Genomic DNA, 24,595 nt, shown 5'->3' on the forward strand with positions numbered 1-24,595 from the left:
CAGAGGGGAGATTTCACTTTATTGTTACATCAGTTTCACAAATTATCCCAACACAGCCAGAAACACTTGAGTAGATAAAATGCCATTGCAGAGAGGCCTGGCAACAGAAGGAAGAATCCAGTTCATCTCCTTCATATCCCCAGCTTGGAACGGTATTTCTATTACACAAGAGTGAGGGCAGCTGATACACCAGGTAATCTATATGATGGACACTCAGACCTAAGAAATAGAAATTCCTACCAGGAGGTCTGTGCAGGGCAAGGAAATAGAAAAGTCAGAAAATATTTGTCCCTCAAATGAATCAGGCATAGAAATAGCAAATAATAGAAATATTTTTCAAACTTCCTGGACTTGAGGAGGGCATCTAATAAGGACCAGTAGGTCTGATACGTATTGGTGGCACCATTCCTAAAAACAGTGACCTGGATACACATTATTTCTCCCACACATTCCGAGGCACAAGAATTTTCTAAGACTGGGAAGAAATGACCTCACTTTTTTGACTTTCCAGTCCCCAAAAGTAGTACGTCAGAGAGACAGAAGCTATCAAAGTAGTCAACTTGGCAACATTTGAAGAAGGCTAATAAAACTCAAGACTCCCTGTAATTATGTTTAGACGTTTTAAAGTGCTCTATGGAGCCTAGGGTTTAAAACATAATCATGTGGTTAAAGCATTCCAAGTGACTTGAATATATTGAGATAATGAATCCTAAACTCACTTCATCTTAGCTGATTTTACTCTCAAACTGGAAAACTACTAGCTGACTTTCAGAGACCAGAAGGATCACTAAAGGCCATCTGATCATCCCTAGGATGCCATATAATCCTGAATGAAAAGGCCAGGATTCACATGCATCTTTCCAGAACCTAAGAGTTCCTGGACTCCCTTGATCCACAGGAAATCAAATGAGGATAAACCAGAAGGAACCTGTAACATGTCCTACTTGTGGCCAAGAATCAAGGCTTGGAGTAGAACTTTCAAGTAGGGAAGGAAGAGGTGAAGAATTTTAGCTCCATCCTAGGATAAGAAGCAGGCCAAAGTGTAGCCATGGTAGGCAGGGGAGGAGTGGAGAGGCCTTTGTGGAAAGGAGCAAGGCCTCCTGGGTAAGGAAATAGGGTGTAGCTGGAGGCAGGGTGAAGGCTGGCAGTCTTAGGATCACCCTTGCTGAGCTTCAGGTATAGCCTCCCCTACTATAGATGGCCTTGCCTAGTTTTTTCTTTCAGTTCTTTTGTTGAGGCTGATAGGAAAGGAACCTCTGAGATGACCCAGTGACAACTGACTGCTGGTTGTTCAAATGGGGGTCACCAAGTTCCTAGTCATTAGGAGCTTCTGTGAGGCCAAATTCAAGGTTTAAATAATTGTAAGTGCAGTAACTGAACAACAGACAACAGACTTGGTGGTACCTGGCAAGGTTCAAAGTGGATCTATTAAACACTCTAAAAACTATTCCTATCAACCAAGTACAGACCTAGGAATACCTTAAAGGAATATTGCTGGGTATTTTTCTGACTTGTACAAACATTTCTATAGCTGCATTGAAGGGAAGATTCTATTAGTGTGTCCAAACTAATAACCAAAGAAACAACAATAAAAAGCTTCAAAAAATTATGATTTTCCCAACCTTTGAGAGGGTCGGGCAATACTGGACATTTACAAAGAGTTGTTTTTAATCCTACCAGCTTTCCAGCTACTTTCCCTTGCATCTGAGCAAAGCTGAGGAGTTTCCCAAGCCTCAGTTCCCTGCCTGGATGTTTCATTCCCTGCTCCCATCCCAGAGAGCTTTTCCCACACAGGCCTCAGCACCAACTCACTCTATACAGACTTCTCCCTTCAATCTAACCCTGCTCTAGGTTTTTTCATTTTCTTTCTCTATCCCTATTGCCAGATACTTGAATCTCTGTCAGATATATAACAGGCTGTATGGAAACACTGGCGATAATCAATGTCTCACAATGATTATTTACTCAAAGCCATCAATCTGTCTGTGGTCTCTTCTTCCTCCTCTCCAAGAAGTTCACAGTGAAAGACGACCTCAGTTCATCTTTGTATCCTCAATTTTTGGTGCCAAAAGAAGGCCCTAAATGTAACAATTTGGGTAGTGTACTTTTAGAGGGGTTGGCACACAGGAAGGAAGGCTACTTAGGTCCTCCTGGCATCTACCTCCAAAACACATTCTTCCCCCACTCTGCTCTTTTTTTTTTTTTGTCTTTTTCCTTTTTATCGGTACCGGGGATCGAACTCATGACTGCCTGCTTTCAAGGCAGGCGCTTATGCCGCTGAGCTAAACCCCCAGCCCCTACTCTGCTCTTTTTCACCCACTCTCACCCCTTTGTCCTCCTGTTAAGGCTTGAAAACAAATGAGGCAGCAAAAGAGCCTGGGTTTGGAAATCAGGTCTGAGGTTTAGGTATTTCCTGTCACTGACTTAATATATGAGCTTAAACAAGTCACTTGCCTCTCTGGACCTTTGTGAAGTGTTTGGACCAGGTGACCTCTCTGGGATCTTTCAGATCAGTTCATACCTGAGAAACCAATGAATTAATTAGCAGAGATTTTAATCCCAAGACATAGATTTCCTACATCTCTTTGAAACAGTTGAAAGAAGGTAAAAATCAGGTTCCTATATATATATTTAGATATAGGAAATGAAGCAGGTGTTATATCTATGAAGAACTAGAACCTGGCAGCCCCTATACTTGACTAATAAAAGCAAATTCTTGAAAGAAGCAGAGAAATAGGCCACAAGTGAGACCTGGCAGTGTCAAAAAGGGTCTATTAAAGTAAGTGATCAAAGGAGTAAAAAACAATGGCTATAATCAGACAAGATCTCTAAGCACAAACTATAGTCTAGACAGGTCTAGGGGGGAAGGAGCCCCTGGAGCATCTATTAAAAGGAAGGACTTGGTCCACAGCAAGTTGCTTCTGCACTTGGTTCAAACCCAGTTTTCTCAAATCTGTCAACCTCGTGTGTGCACATGTGCAGACATCCTCCTGCAGGCTGCAGTTATGCTTCTGAAGTGCTGCAATGAGAAAGAAACATCAGAAGCAATGATACCAAATTCTAAGGACTTAGGCTAAAGGCAAGTGAAACACTGTTTTAAAAGCTGTTTCAGAGTCAAAGGGTTTAGTACAGCAGCATAAACACCTACTTCGCAAGCGTGAGGTATGAGTTCAATCCCTGGGGAAGAAAGAAAGAAAGAAAGAAAGAAAGAAAGAAAGAAAGGAAAAGAAAAGAAAAGAAAAGAAAGAAAGAGAAAGAAAGAAAAGAGAAGAGAAGAGAAGAGAGACAGAGAGGGAGGAGAGAAAGGAGAGAGAGGGGAGAGACAGAGAGAGGGAGAGAGGGGAGGAGAGAGAGAGATAAAAGCTGCTTTCTTTCCCACCCACTCTGCTGCATGGTCATCCCTAATGTTCATTCTGAGATGGAATGGTGAACTCTTAAGACCACACAGTGGGAGACTGGCTATGACTGAAAGGACAAAAAAAGACAGGATAAAACCCACATACTCTTTGTCAAGTGGATTGATTTCACCTGGCCAATCTGGGCACTCACTTGTCTTCATTCAAGGAAATGGTCTCCACAAAAGGGATTTCTTCTTTGTCAGTCTTCCCCATGATCAGTCGGTGCTTATCCAAGTTTATGATACACTGAAAACAAAGGAAAATCACTGCTCACTGTCAGTGACCCCATTATACGCTCCCCATGTGAGAGGATCTCTGTCTCAGAAAGGCAGTTTCAAAGGAAGAGTACAGCCAATCCTACCTTCAGGGATCGGAGAGTCTGGAGACCAAGAGACAAGTTTTTCTCATTGTCCTCTAATAAAACAAGATTAAGACTTAGCCATTTCGTTGCTGGGTTAGAATCAGTCTGATCACCATCTATCTACCCACCACCCAACAATCCACCCAGCCAATAAAAATAAGTTGGAACATTTGTTAAGTATTTTTCTCGTATTATACAGTTAGAAGGTGATAGAACCAAGATTCAAACAGAAGTTTTTGCACTGTAAACAGCAGACGTGTTTCAGTCAAAAGCCAGGAACCTAATGTAGTATAGAACATATGAGAAGTGCAGGAGGTGTGTTGGAAATTCTCATGGGCATCACAAAAGGCATATGAGCATACTGTCCTCTGCTATCAACTGGTTCACAGAAAGCTCTCAGAGGACATTTTACCTGCACACAAAAGTGTTTGTTTCTTGTTCCATGAATTTTTGAACTTGATTTGCACATTCTGTTTTCTGATTGATTCACAATGTGTCTTGAATGTAGCTAAGGACCTGATACTTCAGAGGGCTAAACTGGGACAACTTCTATAGCATAGGAAAATGGGAACTTGGGATTCTGAAATAGTTGATATTTAGACACAAGATCTCATGAGGATTTTCATTGGGTTCCAAGTCCAGTCTTCAGTTTTACTCACCAACCACAGCTGCTGGGCAGTCCAGGCGGAAGGAGCCCAGGGTGATCACTAGATGTTCAATCTGACCCACTACTTTGAGATGTCGGGGGAGAGAAAGCTTTTCTCCTTCATGCTTGTGAGATTTAACATACTCCTTGAGTCTGCATCACAGAAAAAGATACCTTGGCAGAAGTTTCTCATAAATCTGACAATGCTTGCCTTATGACCCATGACTGGAATTCTCTAAGGATTTTCTGGAACTAATTCACCAAAAAAGAGTTATGTTGCTTACACTTGTTTCAGTAGTCTGTCCTAAACATGCAAAGGGATAGTTACAAAACTTAAAGACTCATTTCCTATTTTCACACAGCTATGTCATTACCTGCATTGATGAAAGAAGGGATTTGATATATTGAGAGAGTTTTATCCTATCCTACACCCTAGCATCCTTACCTGTGTGTGACACAGTTTAGTTAACATGTCCTTCTATCCATCTGTGGGTAATAGATATCAGAGAGGGCAAGTTAATCCTAATTTTAGAAAGCACTTTGTTTCGATGCCTAATTATCCCTTTCTCCTTTATATTTCAGTTTATCTTCATCAGTTTAGTGGGGTAAGTATGTATTTGTACTGACACTGGTGTCATCAAGGAATATTATGGAGAAAGTCTTTACTAATTTTTCTGTCTGTACAGGGGCGTAAGGAAGGGAATAGCACCAAGATTTCACATAGTTATATAAGCTGAGCGGAATAGTTAGCACTCAGGCTATTATGGGTTGGTGGATAAATACTTAATTATGGACCTTCTGTGCCAATACTTCTGCTTTCTTCCATTTCCTCTCTTTTGGCATTATACCCCATCCAAAAGAAAAATAATTGCAGTTTTACAGATGATGATTAATTCCCTGGAATCATGGCAGTCTGCTGCCTAATTATGCATCAGGACATTATTAGGCTTTCTGGAACCATCAAGTTGCACCATACCTCATCTCTTTACCACATGAAAGAGCTCAGGATTCTTCCCACAAGAGTACTTGAGTCTTGGACTCCCCCACTGTTACCCTAAAGAGCAATGCACAAAACCCCAGAACCAACTTCACAGAGTCACAGGGGTAGTGAGGGGTGATAGAAGATAGGGGGACACAGAAGGAAGGACACATCATGTGGCAGGGCACTGATTATACAAATGAAGCTCTGTGTAAGCCCTATAAGAACATGGATATTTTGACTGTAGCTCAGAATAGCCATTATGTCTATCTTTGTGATTATTGCATTACAGAGATTTGGGCCAGGGAAGAAATTCATTGTACTTGGGATTGGAGACAACAAAAAATAATATAGATTGATCATACTGATTCCTGGTTAGATTTCAGAACCCATTTGAATCTATGGAAGACTAGAAAGAAGGAAAGAAAGCAAAATGGAGGCTGAATGAAAAGGAGATAAGATACAGAATGGCTTTCCAACTAAAAGGGGGAGAACCCAATTCTAGCTGCCAAAGAACTGAAGATACTCAATACACCAGATGTCTGCCTCACACTTAACCCCCAGCACAGGCAAGAGAAATATCTGATGTAATCCACTCTTCACAAGAGGAAAGGCACTAAGGAACTCCCCAGTTAACTGCCCACTGAGGACGGCAAGAGCACCCTTTCCTTAGTTCTGACAAATGCTTCTTGGGGACAGGCAGTGTATACTCCAGAAGTAACCTGAGAAAACTAAAGCCAACCATATTCCCACTTTCACTCATTTGGGATAAAACAATAGACAGATATTTCTAATTTGCTGTCTGCTGAACCAGGACAGAGCATACATGGAACCAGGAGTCTCACACTCTTTCATTACAGAGTCCAGAGAGCTCTACTCAAAATCTAAGCCGAACTAACAATAAGCCCAATGCTTTTCAGCTTACTAATTTCTCCCAGTTGCCTGATAACCCCCCACTCCTTTGCCTGCTAAGGACTCTGGGTTCAGCTGAGATCTGAGTTTTGCATATTTCTCTTTTTGCTTCTGTGGAGAAGCACCACCTCTAGCTTCAAAAGAGATTCAAGCAAAAAGTGCAATCACACCTAACTTCCACACAGCACAAGTGGCAACTTACCCCAATCTGTCCACACAGGCTGAGGATATGAGATTATACTGACAGCCTGTGTCAACCAAGGCTTTCACATCCTTTCCAGCACACTGTGGGAAAGAAGCATACTGTTCAGTAGGAGGCAGACAAGTAAAAGTGAAGTGAGATGCAGAAAGCATACAGCAGATGTCAAGTGAAAAGGTTGGATCCTCCCATTATGGGCTGTAGTGTCCGCTGCTAAATCTGCCACTGATTGGCTCTTTTTCCTGCACAATACAAGGCTAACAAGATATCCCAAAGGACTTTAGGTGTTTCATTCTATATACCTAGTAGCTCTTAATCGTTTTTTAAAATCACATTCCCCTTTATTAATCTAAAGAAAGCCTTGGTCCTCTTTCCCATAAAGATGGACATGCATATAAATATTGTATATGCTTCCAGTGTTGTATGGAGTGTCCCCTTTAAAATAAATTTATGAATTCCATAAAACTCATAATCTATAAGGAGAGAGCCTGTTATTCAAATCATAAAGAGCCTCAACATCTACTTTCCAGAAAACCCTGGAAAAGCTTTTCTTCGAACATTACCTGGCAAGAAACCAAAATCATGTCATCCTCCTCAGACTTCTTTAGTCCTTCAGATTTAGTCTGATTGAGTTTGTTGGTCTTGGAGGCCCAAGGAACACGACCGCTTCGGAGCTTAGACAGATTTGTTTCCATGAGGCGCCTCTGCAGAATGTTATGAGGTTGCTTGAGGAATAGAAAGCAAAGGTTTCTTAGTGACAGGGCACTTCCCCCTTCTCCCATAGTCCCCTACACAGTACCACAGAAATAATGAAGGAACCTTATGTAACAACTCTACCTTTCCTTGTTTATTCTTCCTTCATTGGTATTGTCAGCCAGGTACTACAAACCAATTTGCAACAGGCCACTCTGAATGGATGAAAGAGCAAGGTACAACACTGGGGACATGTGGATAGGGACTGGCAGATCATGGTGATATTGCCTACTGCCTTCCCTCTCCTTATAAGAAAATTTCAGAGGAAAAAGTGGCCTTAGTCTGAGGTAAGTGATATCTGTATCTTTCCAGGTGACTGTTAATCTGTAGAAAGGGCAGTTCATTCCCAGAAGTTACAGAAACTTACCTAGTCCTGGTAGGGAGTTCTGCTTACTTTTATGGCAAGTATCACCCTTTATAGTCTTATCTTTTATACTTAGTCTGACAAATCATGGGGGCTGGGCTCTTCTGCAAGCTGAGCCACCCACAGTGTAGATGGGTTGGGAAAATTCGTACCTGCTGAGCAAGCCTCTCAATAGACAGACTCTGTAACTTGGCAGAAGCCACAGGAGTCATCTTCACTGATGTCCTCTTGCCCTTTACTGTCATTCATTTTCCTGCCCTTTTAATAGAGCAGAACTGGGGTGAGGAGCATAGGCACAGACATTGCCCAAGAATCAAGAGATTATACATGCCAGGATATTTAATATTATGAAGCAGAATGAGGAGTGTGAGTTCAAGTCTGCCTTTTGATAGAACTTACATGATAGAACTTTTGATAGAACAAGAGTTCCTTACACAAGATATATTCATGCTCCACCACTCCGATTGAAAATGATCTCCAGAAAGTTTAAGGTATCTTTTGATAAGAAGTCATTTGACCTGAGAAAATTCTCTACACAACCATTGTATGACAACTTCACAATAACATTTAAAATCCCTGAAAGGACAGAGGTTAGCCTCAAGTTTATGATATTCCTTCTCTGATTCTAAGGGTAAGGGAATCACTCTTAGAAGCCCAGGGCCTGGAATGTTTCTGGGGAAAGTGGTAGCACTGGTGGTCTTCACTACCTGATTTCTAAGGAAGGATGGAGTCAGAGCTATGACTCATTTTAACCCTAGTGATTTGAGAAATGGGTTCCTGGAATACTGGTTCCTGGCTTCCCCCCAAAAGTTCTAAATTAAATTCATGAGGCTGGGTATTTAGCTCAGCGGCATAAACGCCTGCCTTGAAAGCAGGCAGTCGTGAGTTCGATCCCTGGTACCGATAAAAACGAAAAAGCCAAAAAAAATTATAAAAAAAAATAAATTAAATTCATTGGGAAGGGGAGGGAGAGACACTTATAAAGAAAATGAGAACTCAGCTTGATGAGGAATTATAGGAAGTGCTGACTCTGTTAAATTTTGTGATGCAATATTGTGAGAATGCTTTGCTTCTCAAAACAAAGAAAATTTTTTTCCATTCTAATCTCTCTAATAAACCTAAATTCCTAGATCAAGCCATGTCGAGTTCATGCTTAGCACAGTCAATTCAGATAAACTGGATGTGTAGAAGTGAAGGCTGGGAGTGGCCTCCAAGGCCATCAAACCAATGCCCTTTCATCTGAAGCTTGGGGCTCACCACATTGGTCTTGGTGAACAAAAGTTTACCTAGTTATTTTTAACTTTTCAAAGGAGTTAATCATCAATGGATAAATGAGGAAAGTTCTAAAGTTGTTCTCCTTGAAGTAATCCTCCTTCCGTAATTTCTCCCTTTCCCTCAGATCTTTCCTCCACCAGCTACTAGGGAGAAAATTTGCTCACAAAATTTCAGATCCTGCCTCCTCAGTTCTCATGCTCCTCTAATCACTGAAATAGTCTTTTAAAAAAACCCTAAACTGTATCTAATTCCTGATATTCTGCATTTTTTCACTGAGATCACTTCTGATCCCACAACACCAATAATAATTTCCTAATTTCCAAATTCAGTAGACATTCTTAAGCCTTAATTTTACTTAACTTCTTTAGTACACTGGACTGGATTGATTCTTCTTTATTTGTTCTTTTCTTTGGTGACCAAAGTTAATATGCATTTAGCACGAACACATGTTAAATGCAAAATATTCAAGGGTCACTGAAGTATATACAATTGAAGGTGAAAATGCACCTTTTCAGTCTCAATCCTTACAAATAATAAGCATTAAATTTAGAAATATGTCCTCCCAAAAAAACCTTTGTAAACATATTCAAATGTCAGATTATACTGTCATACTTCTGAAATGTCCTATTTGTATTTAACATATGAAAGTCATTTTTCTATGCCAGTATTTGTAATTGTTTCATTCACTCTCCCAACTTTCATATTTCCAAAAAGTATTCGAGGACAGAAAGTTCACAGCCCAAAAACTCACGAGAACTTCAAAAATGTTTTTCTCTATCCATTTCACTATGTCCACAAGTCTTAAGTAACAATACAGCTACACATTTATCTTTGCTCTCCCAAAATTTCACCAAAATGATAGTAAAGGAACAAGAAAAACCCAAAACCATAAAAACAAAAATAATGTTAAGGGAACAAGAAAAAAAATTAGATGTTGACAAAATTCTGGAATCAACAACAGATAGAAAAGCAGTAACTGACATAGTCTAGATAAAGTTAAGTGCTTCACATTATTTCACTTCACAGCACGCTGAAGTGACAGAGACTGACGGCTGCTCAATTAAAGTCCTTTTTGTCTTCCTGCAGAGCAGATACCTAGCTTATGCTTCCTTTTTTTGCAGTTAGTCATAACCATGTGACTGAGTTCTAGAGGATGGGATCTGAGAAGTGACATACACCATTACCTGGACTGGCTCATAAAGCTCTCCTCAGTATAGTCCTCCATATGCTTTGCCCTTTATTTTTGGTACCAGGGATCAAACTCACGCCATGAGTTTGCCAGGCAGGGCTTACGCCGCTGAGCTAAGTCCCCAGCCCTCTTTTCCCCTTTTAGCTAGCTGGACTGGAGTTGACTACTATAGCAACCTTTTTCCTACAACCCACATATTAAAGACAAAAGAATCACTGTTACCCTGGATCCATAAACGACTGCATGGAAGAGGGCTGTCTTAGTGAGTTTTTCACTAGTATAGTCACATCTCGGTATCCACAGACCCCTTCCAGATATCCAAGAATGCTCAACTTCCTTAATATATTAACTTTGCCCACATCCTCCCTATACTTTAAATCACTTCTGGATTGTAATACAATGTAATACAATTTAAATGCTATGGAAATAGATATTATATTGTTTAGGGAAGAGAAAAGTATGTGTTCAGTACAGGCACAAATTTTCAAGTATTTTTATTCCATATTTGGTTGAATCTGTGAATACAGAACCCATATATATATAGCTACAAAATCAGTTTTCCCACTCAAACTAACACCCTGGAAAGGCTGAAAGCTTAGAAGTTACTGGAACTTCTACAGTCAGAGGGTGGGATTGGGGTTGGAGACAGATTAAAGCCTGCATAAGATTATTTGACTCAGACAACTGGGAAGCATACCAAAAGCTTACTCTTTTTCTAAGAGTAAATCAAAAGACTGACTAGTTGATATTTGAGTGGAATTTTAGATTTGTAGAGCAGAACTGCGGAGATCCATAGTAACATAGGACAGGAGTTTAAAGATTGAAAGGGCCCACATGGAGCCTACCATACTGAAGGAGAAAAGATCCACATCAAGATTTCACATCCCTGGGGACTGGGGATTTAGCTCAGCGGCATAAGTGCCTGCCTTGCAAGCAGGCAGTCATGAGTTTGATCCCTGGTACTGACAAAAAGGAAAAAGACAAAAAAAAAAAAAAAAAAAAAAAGAAGATTTCACATCCCTGTGGAAAACACAAATGAAAAAGATTTCAAAAAGAAAAAGACCATCCAAATACAGAGGATTAGGAATGTTACAGGACTACTTAATAGAAACAATGGATGCTAAAAGAAAATGGAAACACCTTTAAAAATATGACAGTACATAATCTCTACACTTAAACTGTAATCAAAATTTAATAACGTTATTTCCTGTGCATTCTCAAGAAGCTACTGAAAGATGCTCCACAAAAGTGAGGGAAACAAACAACAAACAGAAAAGTATTTCTCCTACAAACTTGTTTTGAAATTTTGTACCACGGTTTTTATTGTTTTCTTTTTTTGTTAGAAAGAAAGAAAGAAAGAAAGAAAGAAAAGAAAGAGAAAAGTATGGGCTCTATGAAATAAAAGAGAACAAGAAGAGAGAGACAAAGAAAATTCTGAGAATGAGATTAAAGGAAAAGTCCAGGTTGTTTGTCAGGCCTTCTGAGTGGCCAGATATTTAAAAAAATGGATGTACCAGATTATCTATATTTTTAAGGTTCTTAGAGGAGATTTAAATTTAACATTGAAAATTACGAGGTCAGTCATGGTGGTAAATGCCTACAATCCCTGCACTTGGGTGGCTGAGGCAGAAAGATTGCTGTGTGTTGGAGGCCAGCCTGGGCTACAAAGTGAGTTCAAGGACAGCCTGAATATAGTAAAACCCTGTCTCAAAAATATCCCCCCCTCCAAAAAAATTAAGTAAAAATAACCCAATGAAATTTTGAGAAAAACAAATATTTATATGAGAAAATATGCCCATAGTACATTTGCCTTAGCTGTAAACAATATGAACATACTCATAATAAATACAGGTTTGACCAAAATAATTATTTAGAAGAATATTAATAGAAGAAGGGAAGTAATGGGTGTAAAAGAATAAAATTTTTCTTCATTTTAGCAAAATCAATAAAGAACTGTAAATCAATAAATCAAGAAGTAGCAGTATCATCATTTTCTTAAAAACATGGTAAGCCCCAACACAGTAGCTTTAAATTTAAGTTTTAAATTACATACATGTATTTTTAAATACAAATAAAATATATATCCCATAAAATAGGCATTAGTTCAGCCTCAAAGAAGTCAGATTATAGTGGTTTAAATGGAGGTTTATTTTTTCTCATAACAAGAAGTCTGGATGCAGACACTGCTAACCTTTATGCAGCACATTAACAACTTTGGGGCTACTGTCTCTGCAATTCTCGTGCTATCCCCTCACGGTCATAAGAGGGGTACCCCAGCTGAAGAGATGACATCCATATTCAAGAAATGAGGAAAGAGGAAGGAACTACAGTACATTAGTGCCACGGTCCCTGTTCTCAGCAAAGTGAAAGTTTTCTCTGCAGTTCCCTCAGCAGTATTTTCCCTGTTATCACTTTGGTCAGAATTCACACGGCCATTCCTCAGGGCTAGAGACTTTGGGATACAATTTAGCCTTCTTAACATCTATAAAGAGGAATCAGGCAGGCAGAAAAGGACAAGGTGATAATTTGGACAACTGACAGTGTCTTGTCAGGTCATGCAAAAACTAAACTGTGTGTATGTGTGCCTATGTGTATTCACCACTGTGCACATATAACATAATTTATATGCCTAAAATGCCACGTTATCCTGTAACTAGCTTAGCACACATTTCTCACACTTGCCCTAATTTCTTCAATTTATAAAGCAGTATATACTTTATAGATATCTGAATCTGTTATATAAACATACCTCAATTAATGATTTAACTACTAATGGAAATTTAGGTTTCTTGCATGTTTTCATTGGAAACAATACTGCCATAAATTCAACAGTCAATTTTTTGAAGTTCTCTTCCACAAACTCATAAAACCACAGGCAATGCCACCATACCCCATTCCTCTAATTGTCTTCTAAAAAGTCAGTGTTTCTCATTCTTCTATTCTTTCCCTTTTTCTCACTCTACATGTTGTCCAGGACAATATTATCTACTTGCATTGCATAAATTACTATCTTTATGATGACTCTATCTCAATTTTAGTTCTTGAGTTTTAAACCCATTTTTGAACTTCTATATTTAGTCCATGAGCACCTCAAATTTACTTGTCCTACTGATCAGTACCATAAAATTGGCACTTTCTCCCTCATGCCCTATATTGGTGAGTGAAATTCAGCCTCCTTAATACCTCCTATGATCCTCCTAATTTTTTCTATTATTGTTAAATCTGAGCATCTGTGATCCTGAGACATTTAATGTTCCTTCCTCTACAGTGGTTCTCTTGCCAGTATAGCAAACAAGAATCCTAAATTTAGCATTCAAGGTCTTCCACTAACTACCACTCATCCTCCTTCTCAAACTCATCTGCTTACTTATCCCTCCACGAAGGCTTTCTCCTTTTGGCAGATTACCACTTGTCACATACATTACCTTCAGCAAATCACTAATCTCCCCAAGCATTACTTTCCTCTAAGCCATGCTTTTTTTCAGGAATATTAAAAGATACCTGAGCTCCAACTGTTGTTCAGTTTTAACATTCCAGAATAATTCCTTTCTGCCAACTTAGTAGATGGCAAAGACCCACTCATTCTGATTATTTTATTTTCCTAAATTTTCATCCCAAGACTGTTGGTGCCTTCTCTAAAACATATTTGGGATCAATCTACTCCCCATCATCACTACCTTCAATTAACCAACCCACCATCATTTTTTATCTGTGCTGCAATGGCTTTCTAACCTGTCTTCTGTTTTTTCTTATACCTTTCTCCATCCCATTCTCTGCACCATCAGAGTATGTTTTTAAAAATACAAATCAGGGCTGGGGATTTAGCTCAGTGGCACAAATGCCTGCCTTGCAAGCACACGGTTGTGAGTTCAATCCCAGGTACCAAAAACAAAACAACGACAAAAAAAACCCAAGTCAGATCTTACACTGCCTTACCCAAAATTTTTCAATGGCTTTCTATTGTTCTTCAAACAAAATTATGTCTCTTATCGTGGTCTACAAGGCAATGCACCATGGGGCTACTGCTACTCTCTCCAAGTTCTATTTATATATTGTTCTCTAATTCATTTATTCAGCTCCATCCACACTCATGTCCTCGCTCAGAAACCTTTTCCCATTCTAATCCTCTAGCACCTGCTGTCCTCTCTGCCTGAAATGTTTTTCTCCAACACTTAAAATAGTTAGCTGACTCTTAACTTCCAGGTCTCAGTTCAAAGACACCTTCCCTGCTCAGAGACAACTTCCCTGACCCCACTACCTAAAGTAGGTACCTCTTTTGCTAATAACATATACCACTATTTCTTTCGTAATAATTATAAATCTAGAATTTGGTTTTGTATTTTGTTCTTTTCATTAGAAAGTTAATTATACAACAGTAAAGACCTTGATTGCCTCTATCTCAGTTATATTACCAATTCTCAACACAATGCTGCATGAGTAAATCTTGATTCATTATTTCTTCAAAAACTTTATTTCTTGATTAGTTCTTTCTTTCATGAGCCTTTCAACTGTTGTATGTTATTTTTCTTTTTTATTTTTTTACTTTGTAAATTAGTTTATATTATTTATATTCTAAATCCTTGACTGTTGCTTTATAAATGTGCTTAAGTGGTTTTCATCTATGTTTATTGAAATATTGGCTTTCCAATGGCTGTACTTGTCTTTTAAGATATACATTAAAAACCAGAAGTGATAATGTATGTCTGTAATCCCAGCACTCTGGGAGGCTGAGGTAGGAGGACTGCAAGTTTGAGGCTAGGCTGGGCAATTTAGCAGGACTGTCTCAAAATAAAAATAAAAAAGGGCTGGAGATGTACCTTAGTGCAAAGGCTCTGGGTTCAACCCTCAGTACCACAAAAAAATAAAACTTAAAAATAAGACACATAGTGCTAATTAGCTAGATCGATGCTGCAGGTGCTCTAGCGACCTTTAGGACATAATTCTCAAGTCATCTTCCTAACATGGCAACTGCTTTATACTAACCCTCAACAAGTCAACTAGTAATTCACTCCCTCATCTCTATTGTTTCTGAGACATAGCTGCAAAAGGCATCTAACCTAACCAAGAAAGTTCAAATTTGCTCCCACCATTACTGTTAAGAACTTCTGAAGGAATAGGGTACTGTGGGGAGTGCTGTACTCTGGGTGAAAATAGCTGATGCTCCTCAATCTGCCAGCCATGCTGCTAAACACCTTTTCAACCAGGCTATCAAGTGGGAAAAGAAGTGAGGTAAGAGGAGACAAACTATTCTGCAGGGAGCCACACAATCATGATTTTAGCAAGAACTTCTAAACCCACTTTCTCAATCTCTTTGCCATACTGAACTCAGACAGAAATAAATGGATTTCTGTGGCCTTTGAAACAGACCAGATTGCAAAATAGAGGAAATGACAGACATCTGTTTTCTTTGTAGCATTTACTTCCCAAGGAAAAATGCAAGATCAATAATTAGCAATATAACCATAACCAAAGATACATAGAATGGGGTCAGCAGAATGTCCTACTTGTCAAATCTAGCCTGGTCTTCTAGAAATAAAGTTTTACAGCACACCTGTAATCCTAGCTACTTGGGATGCTGAGGCAGGAGGATCACAAGTTGAAGTTTAGCTTTAGCAAATTAGCAAGACCTCATCTTAAAACGGAGAGTGGGATAGATATGTAGCTTAGTAGTAGAATACTTGCCTAGAATACTTGCACAAAATGCTGAATTTAATTCCTAGCACTGCAAAAATGTTTTGTAGTCTAAACTATAACCAACCCCATTCTCCTAGTGTTCATGTCTGTTTTTGCACTATATGATCAGAGATAAATAGTTGAAATAAATAGGCCTAGGAAGCTGAAAATATTTGCTATCTGGTCCTTAGAGAAAAAAAATTTTCTAAACTCTGACTTAGACTAGCATTTAAGAACATTTCTTTTGAAGTCAGACAGAACTGAGTTCAAGTTAATAATTCATAGTGCTTTTGTCAGGATTAAGTGAAATGATCCAAATAAAAATGTTTAACACCATATCGGATATAAACACTCAAGTGTTATACATATATGTATTTTAAATTCTCATGCATAACCAAAAATTGAAGATGCATACCATTCACTTTTCCCCTCCTAAATAGGTCTGAAATCTTACTCCATTTTAGTTCCCACATATCATCTAAACACAAACACAACCTTCTGATCCAACCACAATTTATCTATCGATCTCTGACCCTGGAAATCTAAAAGGGCACTGCTATCTGTACTTTCTCTTTTTTACTAGCTGAATACCCAACATGTGACTCATCCTACCTTATGCAAACAGACAGCTTGTCCTCAGGTTTGCAATGGCTTGAAAACATATGGGAGTCTACCTAAGTCAGGCTGTCACAGTGCCCCAGGTCCTCTGAGTTCTGTTTCTTTGCCTTTATTCCATGAACCAATGGACATGTCATTTCAAAGAAATCAGCCTTATTTCTGGTTGTTTTCTGCTTTGTTGATCAGTCTGAAATGGAGGATTCTCAGCTAAGCAAAGACTACATTTTTGATAAGGATTCACAAATGGGCGAGGAACTAGAGCAGACAACTAGTAAAATTCTTACTCTGAGGTTCTACAGAGCACACTGTGGTCTGTAGCATTCTCTCCATTCCATCTCATAGCCTACTGCTCATGCGGAATGGAGAAGCTGTTGATCTCCATCCCTATCATCTTAGCAGGCCAGAGTATTGACACTCAGTGAACCGCTGCATCCTAACAAACACTTTTGCCAAACAGCATGGGCTGCCTGGTGATGGTATTTATCTTCTTGTGGAATGTCTACCAACATCCACAGGCCAAACTTAACTCATTCAACAATCAAATTCCTCATTCTTAGTCCCTATGTCCAACTTGTTTCCCCTGTGGGGTTACCCATTTAATAAATGACAACTCTGTTTGTTCCACTTGCTAGATCAAAAACCTTGAGGTAATCTTTACCTATTCTTTCTTTTGGAGTCTTCATTCAATTCATCAACTAAATTTGTCAGCTCGACCTTCAATATATATTCAGACTTTGACCTTTTCCTGTTGCCTTTATTGCTCTGAGGCACCATGGTTTCTCACTGGGATTGTTATAGAAAAATCTCTGAATATGAATCAGTCTCCCTGCTTCTAGCCCTTTAATCCACACAGCAGCCTGAGTAATTTTTTATAAAGCAAGTCACATCATGTTAGTTCTCTGCTCAAAAATTTTCACTGGTTTTATATATATATTTCATTATGTAGTTCAGGCTGGCCTTGAACTCACTATGTAGTCCAGGCTTGCCTCAAACTCGTGGTAATTCTACAGCTGCAGCCTACCAAGTGCTGGGACTAGAGGCATGCACCACCACACTCAGCTTATTTACTTACTTTTATTATGTCCCTTCTTTCCACAAGAATACAAGTTCCATGAGGGCAGGAACTCTATTTTGGCTCAACCTTTTTATCTCCAATACTCAAACTGTTGCTTGACATGTAGTAGGTGGTCAATAACAAATTAAATAACCTGTCCTATCTTTCTCCTAACTTGTAAACTCCCTGTCAAAAAGACTTTTCTCTCTTTATCTATGCATTCCTAGCATCTAAACTATCTCCTGAATATCAAAAATCTTCAGATAATGTTTGCTATAACTAGGATGCAATGGCAGTTCGGGAAATCTTCATTCTTTCCTTCTTAGGCTCCAAAGTTCTCTGGCTTGAGGCTTGTGCCACAGGACACCACCCTAGAACTGCTCTGGACCAGATATTTCAGATCAGGTATTACATGATCAGTTAGCCTTACCATCTTTTTTTTTTTTTTTTTTTAGCCCCTATTTCTAATACTAATCAATTTGGCTCTAGGCAGAATCAATTATAGGGGGAAAAAACTCTCTTTCTACTGCCAGACAACGGTATGGCCTAATGGACACAGGTCAGTAACTAAGTCACACATAAGAGATAGCATATTATCACATAATATGCTATTTTTAAAAATTACAAGTCTTTAGCATAATGAGAAAACTTCTATGAACCTAGTAGCTGAAACAAGAGAAATCAGAATAACAAAACACCAAGAATGAAGATGTTTTTCTCAAGCTTCATCAAGATTTTTTTTAAAAATGGCTGAGTATAGTGGCATATGCCTAAAATCACAGCACCTGGGAGGTTGATGCAGGAGGATCACCTTGAGTTTGAGGCCACCACATAGTGAGACTTTTGTCTCAAGAACAAACAAAAAAGCAAAGAAAAGATGAAAAAAATATTACTCAGCTCTCTGGCTTTAGTTCTTAATCCAATAAAAATAAACAACACAATGAAAGGATAAATAAGAGATCAGACATTAGAGGTGATTAATTTCCACAGCAGAACTTTGTTGCAGCCAACTCCACATACCTAAGGATTGGGAGAAGGGACTTTCCTGGGGCCAAGAGATCATGACCATCTTGAATAATCAATAGTGCCCCTTGCCGAACCAAGAAAGGCTGGAAAGCTGGTATGAAGGGTGAACATTTAGAAATAGCAAAATATGATGCTGGGCGTGGTGGCTCACACTTGTAATCCCAGCACTCGGGAGACCGTGGTGGAAGGATCATTTCGAATTCAAGACCAGCCTGTGCTACAAAGTGAGCTCAAGGCCAGCCTGAACTGCATAGCGAGACCCCATCTCAAAAAAGACAAAAAAAAAAAAAAAAAAAAAAAAAAAAAAAAAAAAAAAAAAAAAAAAAAACCAAATAGCATGATATTAGGAAGGTAATTTAGAAAAGCCAGCAACATAATTCAAGTACAGTTACTAGGATGAGGAAAAACAACCCACTGTCTTCACACTGCTCAAACCACAGAGTCAAGAAAGATAATTTGTCTTGTTTTCTCATGCCCTTTTTTTCTGTCCCCCTTCTATTGAGATTGTCCTATAAAGCACTTCAAATACAAACTATTTATTTAACCCCAACACTCTCCAAATTTAACTTCCAGAAAGAGAACATAGAGTCAAAACTGGTATATTCTACCAGTTGTGTCTAGAAAACAGAGGGGTAAGACTGTATTTCTAAAGTTACTTGAAAGATTGCACCAAGGTTGCTAAATCAGTTCCAAGAGAGCTTAGAATATGTTGTCTCACCCCAGCACTTGCATCTCTCCTAATCCTGCCTGGGTTTCTGTGATCTGCTCTGGTTCTTCTGTGCAATCACTTGCATATTAAAGGTGTGAGAACAGTGAAATAGGGAAGTTAACTCCACGATAATGGGTACAGAAAGTGAATTATGTTTCAGAGCTTCACAATCAGTTGCAATCAATTGTGTCACATGTGGCAATTCCCTGCTTCTTGAGAATGCTTCTTCCTTGCAGCCTACTGATACATTCTATGCTGTCAGCTCCTGGTGGCTCAACTGTGACAAAATGGAGTTAGAAAAGCCGATGGGATTTTTCTTACATAGCATGAAGTTGTAAAAGCAATTGTAGGCAAGATGTTGAGGTTGTTCCTTTGTGTCAGGAATAGGGTGGGGGAGGTAGAGGGTTTTTAATGATCCAGGACAACCAAACGTATCAAATCCAGCATGAAAAAAGTCCATATTTTAATTCTCCCAATAATTTCCTCTTCAGTGAGTCCTGATGCTTCTAGGAACTAGAATTATTTTGGTCTAAAAGAAAGAAGAAGACTTGTATCTCATTTGCAAAATGAATCTAGATTGCTTTGAAGATTAAAAAAAGGAAGAGGAATACATTCCAATCATTCTCAACATGATCAAATCAATGATCCTGTGGCTTGGGCAGAAAATATAACTTTAAAAAACTAAGCAAGATGAATTTCCCCCTGCATATGAGTAACTAATGGTGGGGAGGAAAAATCTGGCAAAGATATTTATGTGTCATTAGAACTGTTAAAATAGTAGACACAGCTCTACCCTTCACTGCCAATCCTCAGACAGAAATGGCAATTTGAGTGAACCAGGGCCAATAACCATATCCAAAATGAAACATTCTAAGAACTCAAATTAGAAAAATACTGGAAAGATTATATAGAGCCCTTATTTAATTTGTAAAAGACATTTAATGTTTCATAAATTATTCCTCAGATGAATAAAGTGATTATGAACTCGAGAAAACCATCAAAATATAAGGAAAACAGTCCAGAAAAAACAAGAAGGTTAAACATGGCCAAGAATCATTACAATGAGGGTTGAGATCCAGCTGTAGTTCCTTGGTAACCCTTAGCTATCTATACTCATTCTATAGACAGAGGGCAGCACGGTCTTTGAACCCAGGGTCCTTTCAGTCCTGGGTGTCTCCTACTTAATGCCAACAACAACCGTGCCAGAAGAAAGACTGCACCAGCCCTGGCTCCAACTAGGCACTCACATTAGTGGATCATTGAGATGAAGCAGTCTGGCTTTCCCCTCCACTCACTCCCTTGGGGGCAGAAGAAGGAGAGATGAGAAAGATGAAGAGCTGTTGGGGGTTCAAGGGACCTGCACATTCGACCCCTTTCTCTCGCCCCACACAGGATGGAAGAAGATAAAAAAGCGGATGTGTGCAAAGGGCATCAGTGGAGTTAACAAGTCATCTGGACAGGGTGACTGTCAAGAAATCTGCCTTTCTACTCTCTCTCACGCCCGTGAGAAGTCAGTCACCTCTATCAGGGTCATAGGACTGGCTGCGAGACTCCTGCCCCACGAACCGAACGAATTGGCCTTGAGAATCAGCGAGAGAAAGGAGACTAAGGACGGAAGGACATGACAAGGTCTCCTCCTCCCTGAGGGAGCAGGCAGCGGGGAGGGAGGGAGCAACCCCAGCGAGAGGACGCTGCGGGGACAGGATTCCCTGCCGAGCATCTGCCAGCGGCTGGTGACTCAGTGAAAGCGGTGAGGGCCGGGCTGGGGCCGCTGGGCACGGAGGTGACCAGGCGGCGGGGACCCCGAGGCGGGCGCGGCCGCGGGGCTCACCGTGTCCTTAGACGAGCCCAGCTTCTTGAGGCCGTCCAGGGGCAGCAGGTCTGCGGAGTCCTTGTGGATGAACTGCACCGCTTGCTTCATGCGGCGCTGCTGCCGCAGCGACGCCGCCTCTCGCATGTCGGTCTCCTTGCGGCCCCCTTCGGTCAGGAGCCCTGAGTAAAACATCGCTGAGGTGCGCTCGGCCGAGCGACCTTAGTCGCTCCCGGCCCCCAGCGCCCTCAGCCTCGAGCTCCTTCAGCTCTGCCAGCGCCCGCGCCGCGCTTTTGTAGCCGAGCGTGACGTAACGCGGAGCAGCCAGTGCGCGCGCCGGGGGCGGGGCCTGCAGAGCGCCCGCCCACACGCCGCCAGGGGTCCCGCGGCCGCCGCCCGCCTCTGTGCTAGCCGCCAGGGGCTAAAGCGAGTTCGGGACGGGCGGCGCTGCAGGAACTGACTCGGAGCGCCAAGGGGCTACGCAGCCGCGTCACGCAGAGGCCCCTTGCTCCCAAATGCATGCCCCGAATCCCTGGACTAAGGTGAGTACAGGGTCGATGCTCCAGTAGTCCCTTGCACCCTAGCTGCCACGCGGGTCCCTGCTCACCTGTCCACGCCGTGGCCGACCCTGGGATCACCGACAGCTGGGCCATGTGAGAGTCCCGCGCTCGCACCGCTCCTCGGCTGGCAGATTCGCCCCTCTGCCAACCTTCCCGGAGCCCCGCGCCCGCGCACGGCGGGGAGGACAGAGTTGCGAGAGCTCTAGATTTCTGCAACTTCAGGTCGGTCCCCACCCACAGGGCCACGTGACTGGGGAGGGGGCCGCCCGGTGGGCGGGCTGGAGCTGCCCTGGGGACCCTCCTCCTTCGCTGCCGCCTGGCACCATCTGCCAAGGCCCAGCACCTGCGCGTCCGGGCCTGGTTAGGGGGCAGGTGCGGTTGGAAACCTGAAGACCGGCCCGGGACTGCGGGGGCAGAGAGTCCCGACTCCGCGGAAATGCACACGACCTGGAGCCCTACACCTACTCTTCAGGCTCCCTCAGCAGAAGGCACCCGGTTTTTCTCAGCAAAGGCCGGGACTTACCTTCGAGGATGGGAATCTTTCACCCGCCTCTCCAGCATCCTAGTGGCAACAGTTAGAACGCCTTTTCTCTGTGAGTCTCTCATACTTTTGAGACATCCTGAAGGGATTTTGGGGCATTCTGGATTCTGGTCTTGACTTTGTGTATTGGTCCAGACCACTTTTCAGCCCTGGGAAACACCATAGCTACTCTCCCCACCGCATGAGCAGTCACGAACCAAACAGGTCTACATTCTGAAGAGAAACAACAATAAAAGCAAGGACACTTACGGATTTTTTTTTTTTTTAATGGTACCGGGGATGAGACTCACAACCTGGCACTTGCCAGGCAGGTGCTTATGCCACTGAGCTAAATCCCCGGCCCACTTATGGAATTTTTATATGAGTGAAGTTCTGGAAGAAACACTTAAGTATCAACAGCTTATGAGATACTGTTATCACTGTCTGCTTATTCCAGGCAAATAAGAGACCTCTTAACTGGCCTCCTCCATGTTCTATGGCTTCCTTCCTATCCATTGTTGGCTCTAGTGCCAAAATGATCTCAAACTGCAAAGACCATCGGCTCACCTCTGTGCCTCCGTGCCTTAGAAGCTGTCCTACTGCTCTTAGGGAAAGACTCACATTCCTGTGTGGTCTCCCTGCACACAGAGTGGAGCTACCTCTCCACTCTGCACTTGAGCAACATGGGCCTTCCCAACATTCTCAGAGGGGCCATTGTCCCTCTGCTTGGAACGCCCTTCAGTAAATGCCTATGGCTCTTCCAAACCTCAGCTCATTATCATTTCTCCAGAAGAGCTATTACTGATCTTAAATTATACCATACACTGTATCTTATTTCTCCCGGATTTTTCACTGTCTCTCTGTATAGTGCTATTTGTTTAATATTTATCTTCCCCATTAATTGTAAACTCCAAGGTGACTGAGTCCACTTTTGGTCTACCATTGAATCCTTAATACATACAAGTCTGTCAACAAATACTAGTACACGTATGACAAAGTTAAAGATGTCTCAAGGGAAATCAAGCAGTGTAGCCTGGATCTGCCCCTAAAACCTGTATCCTGCTTCTAGAACTTGGAAAGGCTGGGCTTGATCTCCTGAAACCACTGCTACCTGCAGCACTTGCCCTAACTTTGGAGAGGACAGACTGCTCATAAACAAATCAAGGAGACTGCTCACCTGGCTTTAGGGAAGCCCAGGGCTAGATTCTTCTACTCCCTCTGCTCTCCCAAATATGGAAGGCTGGGTCTAGAGAAGGTATGTGGGATTGCTACTCATTTTGCTGCCCCTGGCGTACCTCTAGCAATGAATGACATGGCCACTCTGGCTCCTTCTGTCCCATTGCTTGGGTCCCTGCCTGGTCGTTCCTGCAGAGGCAGGTTGCTAAAGGAGTGGTGAGGGACAGCCTTGTCTCTAGGACAGGTGGCTCTGAGACATCAGCATTAGGATGGGCCCAACAATGAGGGCCCAAATAACTTGAGCTGGGGCTGCTGCTTTGCTGAGGGAGGAAGCCAGGCAGTTAGAAGCTCAAGGGGGAGGAGTTTGAATCTCTGAGGTGGCTCAGCCCTGTCCTGCAACCTTTATTGCAGAGTACATCCCAACAGAAGAAAGCAGCTTTTTTCATTGCCAGATTCCCCTGGGAACACCAGGAAGCTGAATCTCTGGTTGAACTGGAATTTGGCCATATCAGGTGTTGCTGAAAAATAAATGGGACCTGAAAGGAGCTGGGAATCTTTTGTGAATTCAGAGCTCTTAGGGATTTCTGTTTTGCAGTGGAGTTTGTGGCCACAATACTAATTGGTCCCCTCACCTGTCAGAGCCCTTCCTTGGGCAGACTGATACCATCACTGCCCCTAAGCGTAGGTCAGTGTTGTCTGAGTATCTGCAGAATGCAGACTAGTTGCTCAGTTTGAGGAGGGTCACTTGGTTGTTGTACCCAGGACAGGGCAAGTCCTCCCTCTGAGCCTCAGTTTTCATTTCTGCAAAATGGATACAATGAAAGTACACTTTCAGTTATATTTTGTAAACTCTCTAAAGGCTCCACCAACAGAAGGAATATTCTTCTTCTTTTTTTTTTTTTTGTCTTTTCCCTTTTTATCGGTACCAGGGATCGAACTCACGACTGCCTGCTTGCAAGGCAGGCGCTTATGCCGCTGAGCTAAATCCCCAGCCCCATATTATTAATTCTTAAACTAACCAAATTATCCCACCCCATCACTTTGTCTTGGAGGAAGTATAGGGTAGTGGTTAAAAGCACAGGTTTGAAGTCCAAAATAGTACACTTCCATTTCTGCTCTGTCACTTACTATGTGACTTTACTACTAGGAGCATTTAGTTCCTCATTCAGAAGATGGCACCAGCAATATTTCTCTCAGTGCTGCTGTGGAAATTAGTTAATTAAATAATACATGTACTACAATGACACATAGCACAGGTCTGGGCGAAGGCACTGCCACCATGCCTTGGGACAGCCTTTTCAAAACCCATAGGTAGCTGTGCTCCCGGAGTGGACCTGGCCTGTGTTCCCTGTAGAGCTCCAGGCCCACAAGTC

The 24,595-nt window shown here is 41.5% G+C and overlaps 1 protein-coding gene and 1 long non-coding RNA gene across 11 annotated transcripts in view; one reads left to right on the forward strand and one right to left on the reverse strand.

Moving 5' to 3' along the window:
* On the reverse strand, positions 1-21,740 carry Nrip3 (nuclear receptor interacting protein 3). 2 transcript variants are annotated; one of them, XM_063256715.1, is made up of 8 exons: positions 21,574-21,740; positions 20,988-21,148; positions 7,059-7,220; positions 6,499-6,581; positions 4,419-4,558; positions 3,760-3,812; positions 3,550-3,644; positions 1-3,019 (listed from the first exon to the last, which is right to left on the reverse strand). In XM_063256715.1, exons 1-8 carry the CDS (start codon positions 21,617-21,619, stop codon positions 3,004-3,006), a joined length of 756 nt encoding a protein of 251 aa, XP_063112785.1. In that variant the 5' UTR covers positions 21,620-21,740; the 3' UTR covers positions 1-3,003. The 2 variants fall into 2 exon arrangements, with proteins under 2 accessions (XP_063112785.1, XP_003462472.3); XM_003462424.5 differs by lacking the exon at positions 21,574-21,740 and having other exon boundaries at positions 20,988-21,161.
* LOC111754577 (uncharacterized) overlaps positions 14,269-24,595 on the forward strand; it is a 53,723-nt gene continuing 43,396 nt past the window's right edge. For 3 of the 9 annotated variants that reach the window (XR_010049871.1, XR_010049867.1, XR_010049869.1), the window contains exons 1-2: positions 14,269-14,339; positions 20,549-23,301. This is a non-coding gene — a long non-coding RNA (uncharacterized LOC111754577). The remainder of the gene's footprint in view (positions 14,340-20,548; positions 23,302-24,595) is intronic. The other 6 variants (XR_010049874.1, XR_010049868.1, XR_002789254.2 and 3 more) reach the window with 6 other exon arrangements.

This window comes from Cavia porcellus, unplaced genomic scaffold (assembly GCF_034190915.1).
Source record: "Cavia porcellus strain 051 isolate PalLab524CR breed Dunkin Hartley unplaced genomic scaffold, mCavPor4.1 scaffold_9, whole genome shotgun sequence".
Lineage (NCBI taxonomy): Eukaryota > Metazoa > Chordata > Mammalia > Rodentia > Caviidae > Cavia > Cavia porcellus.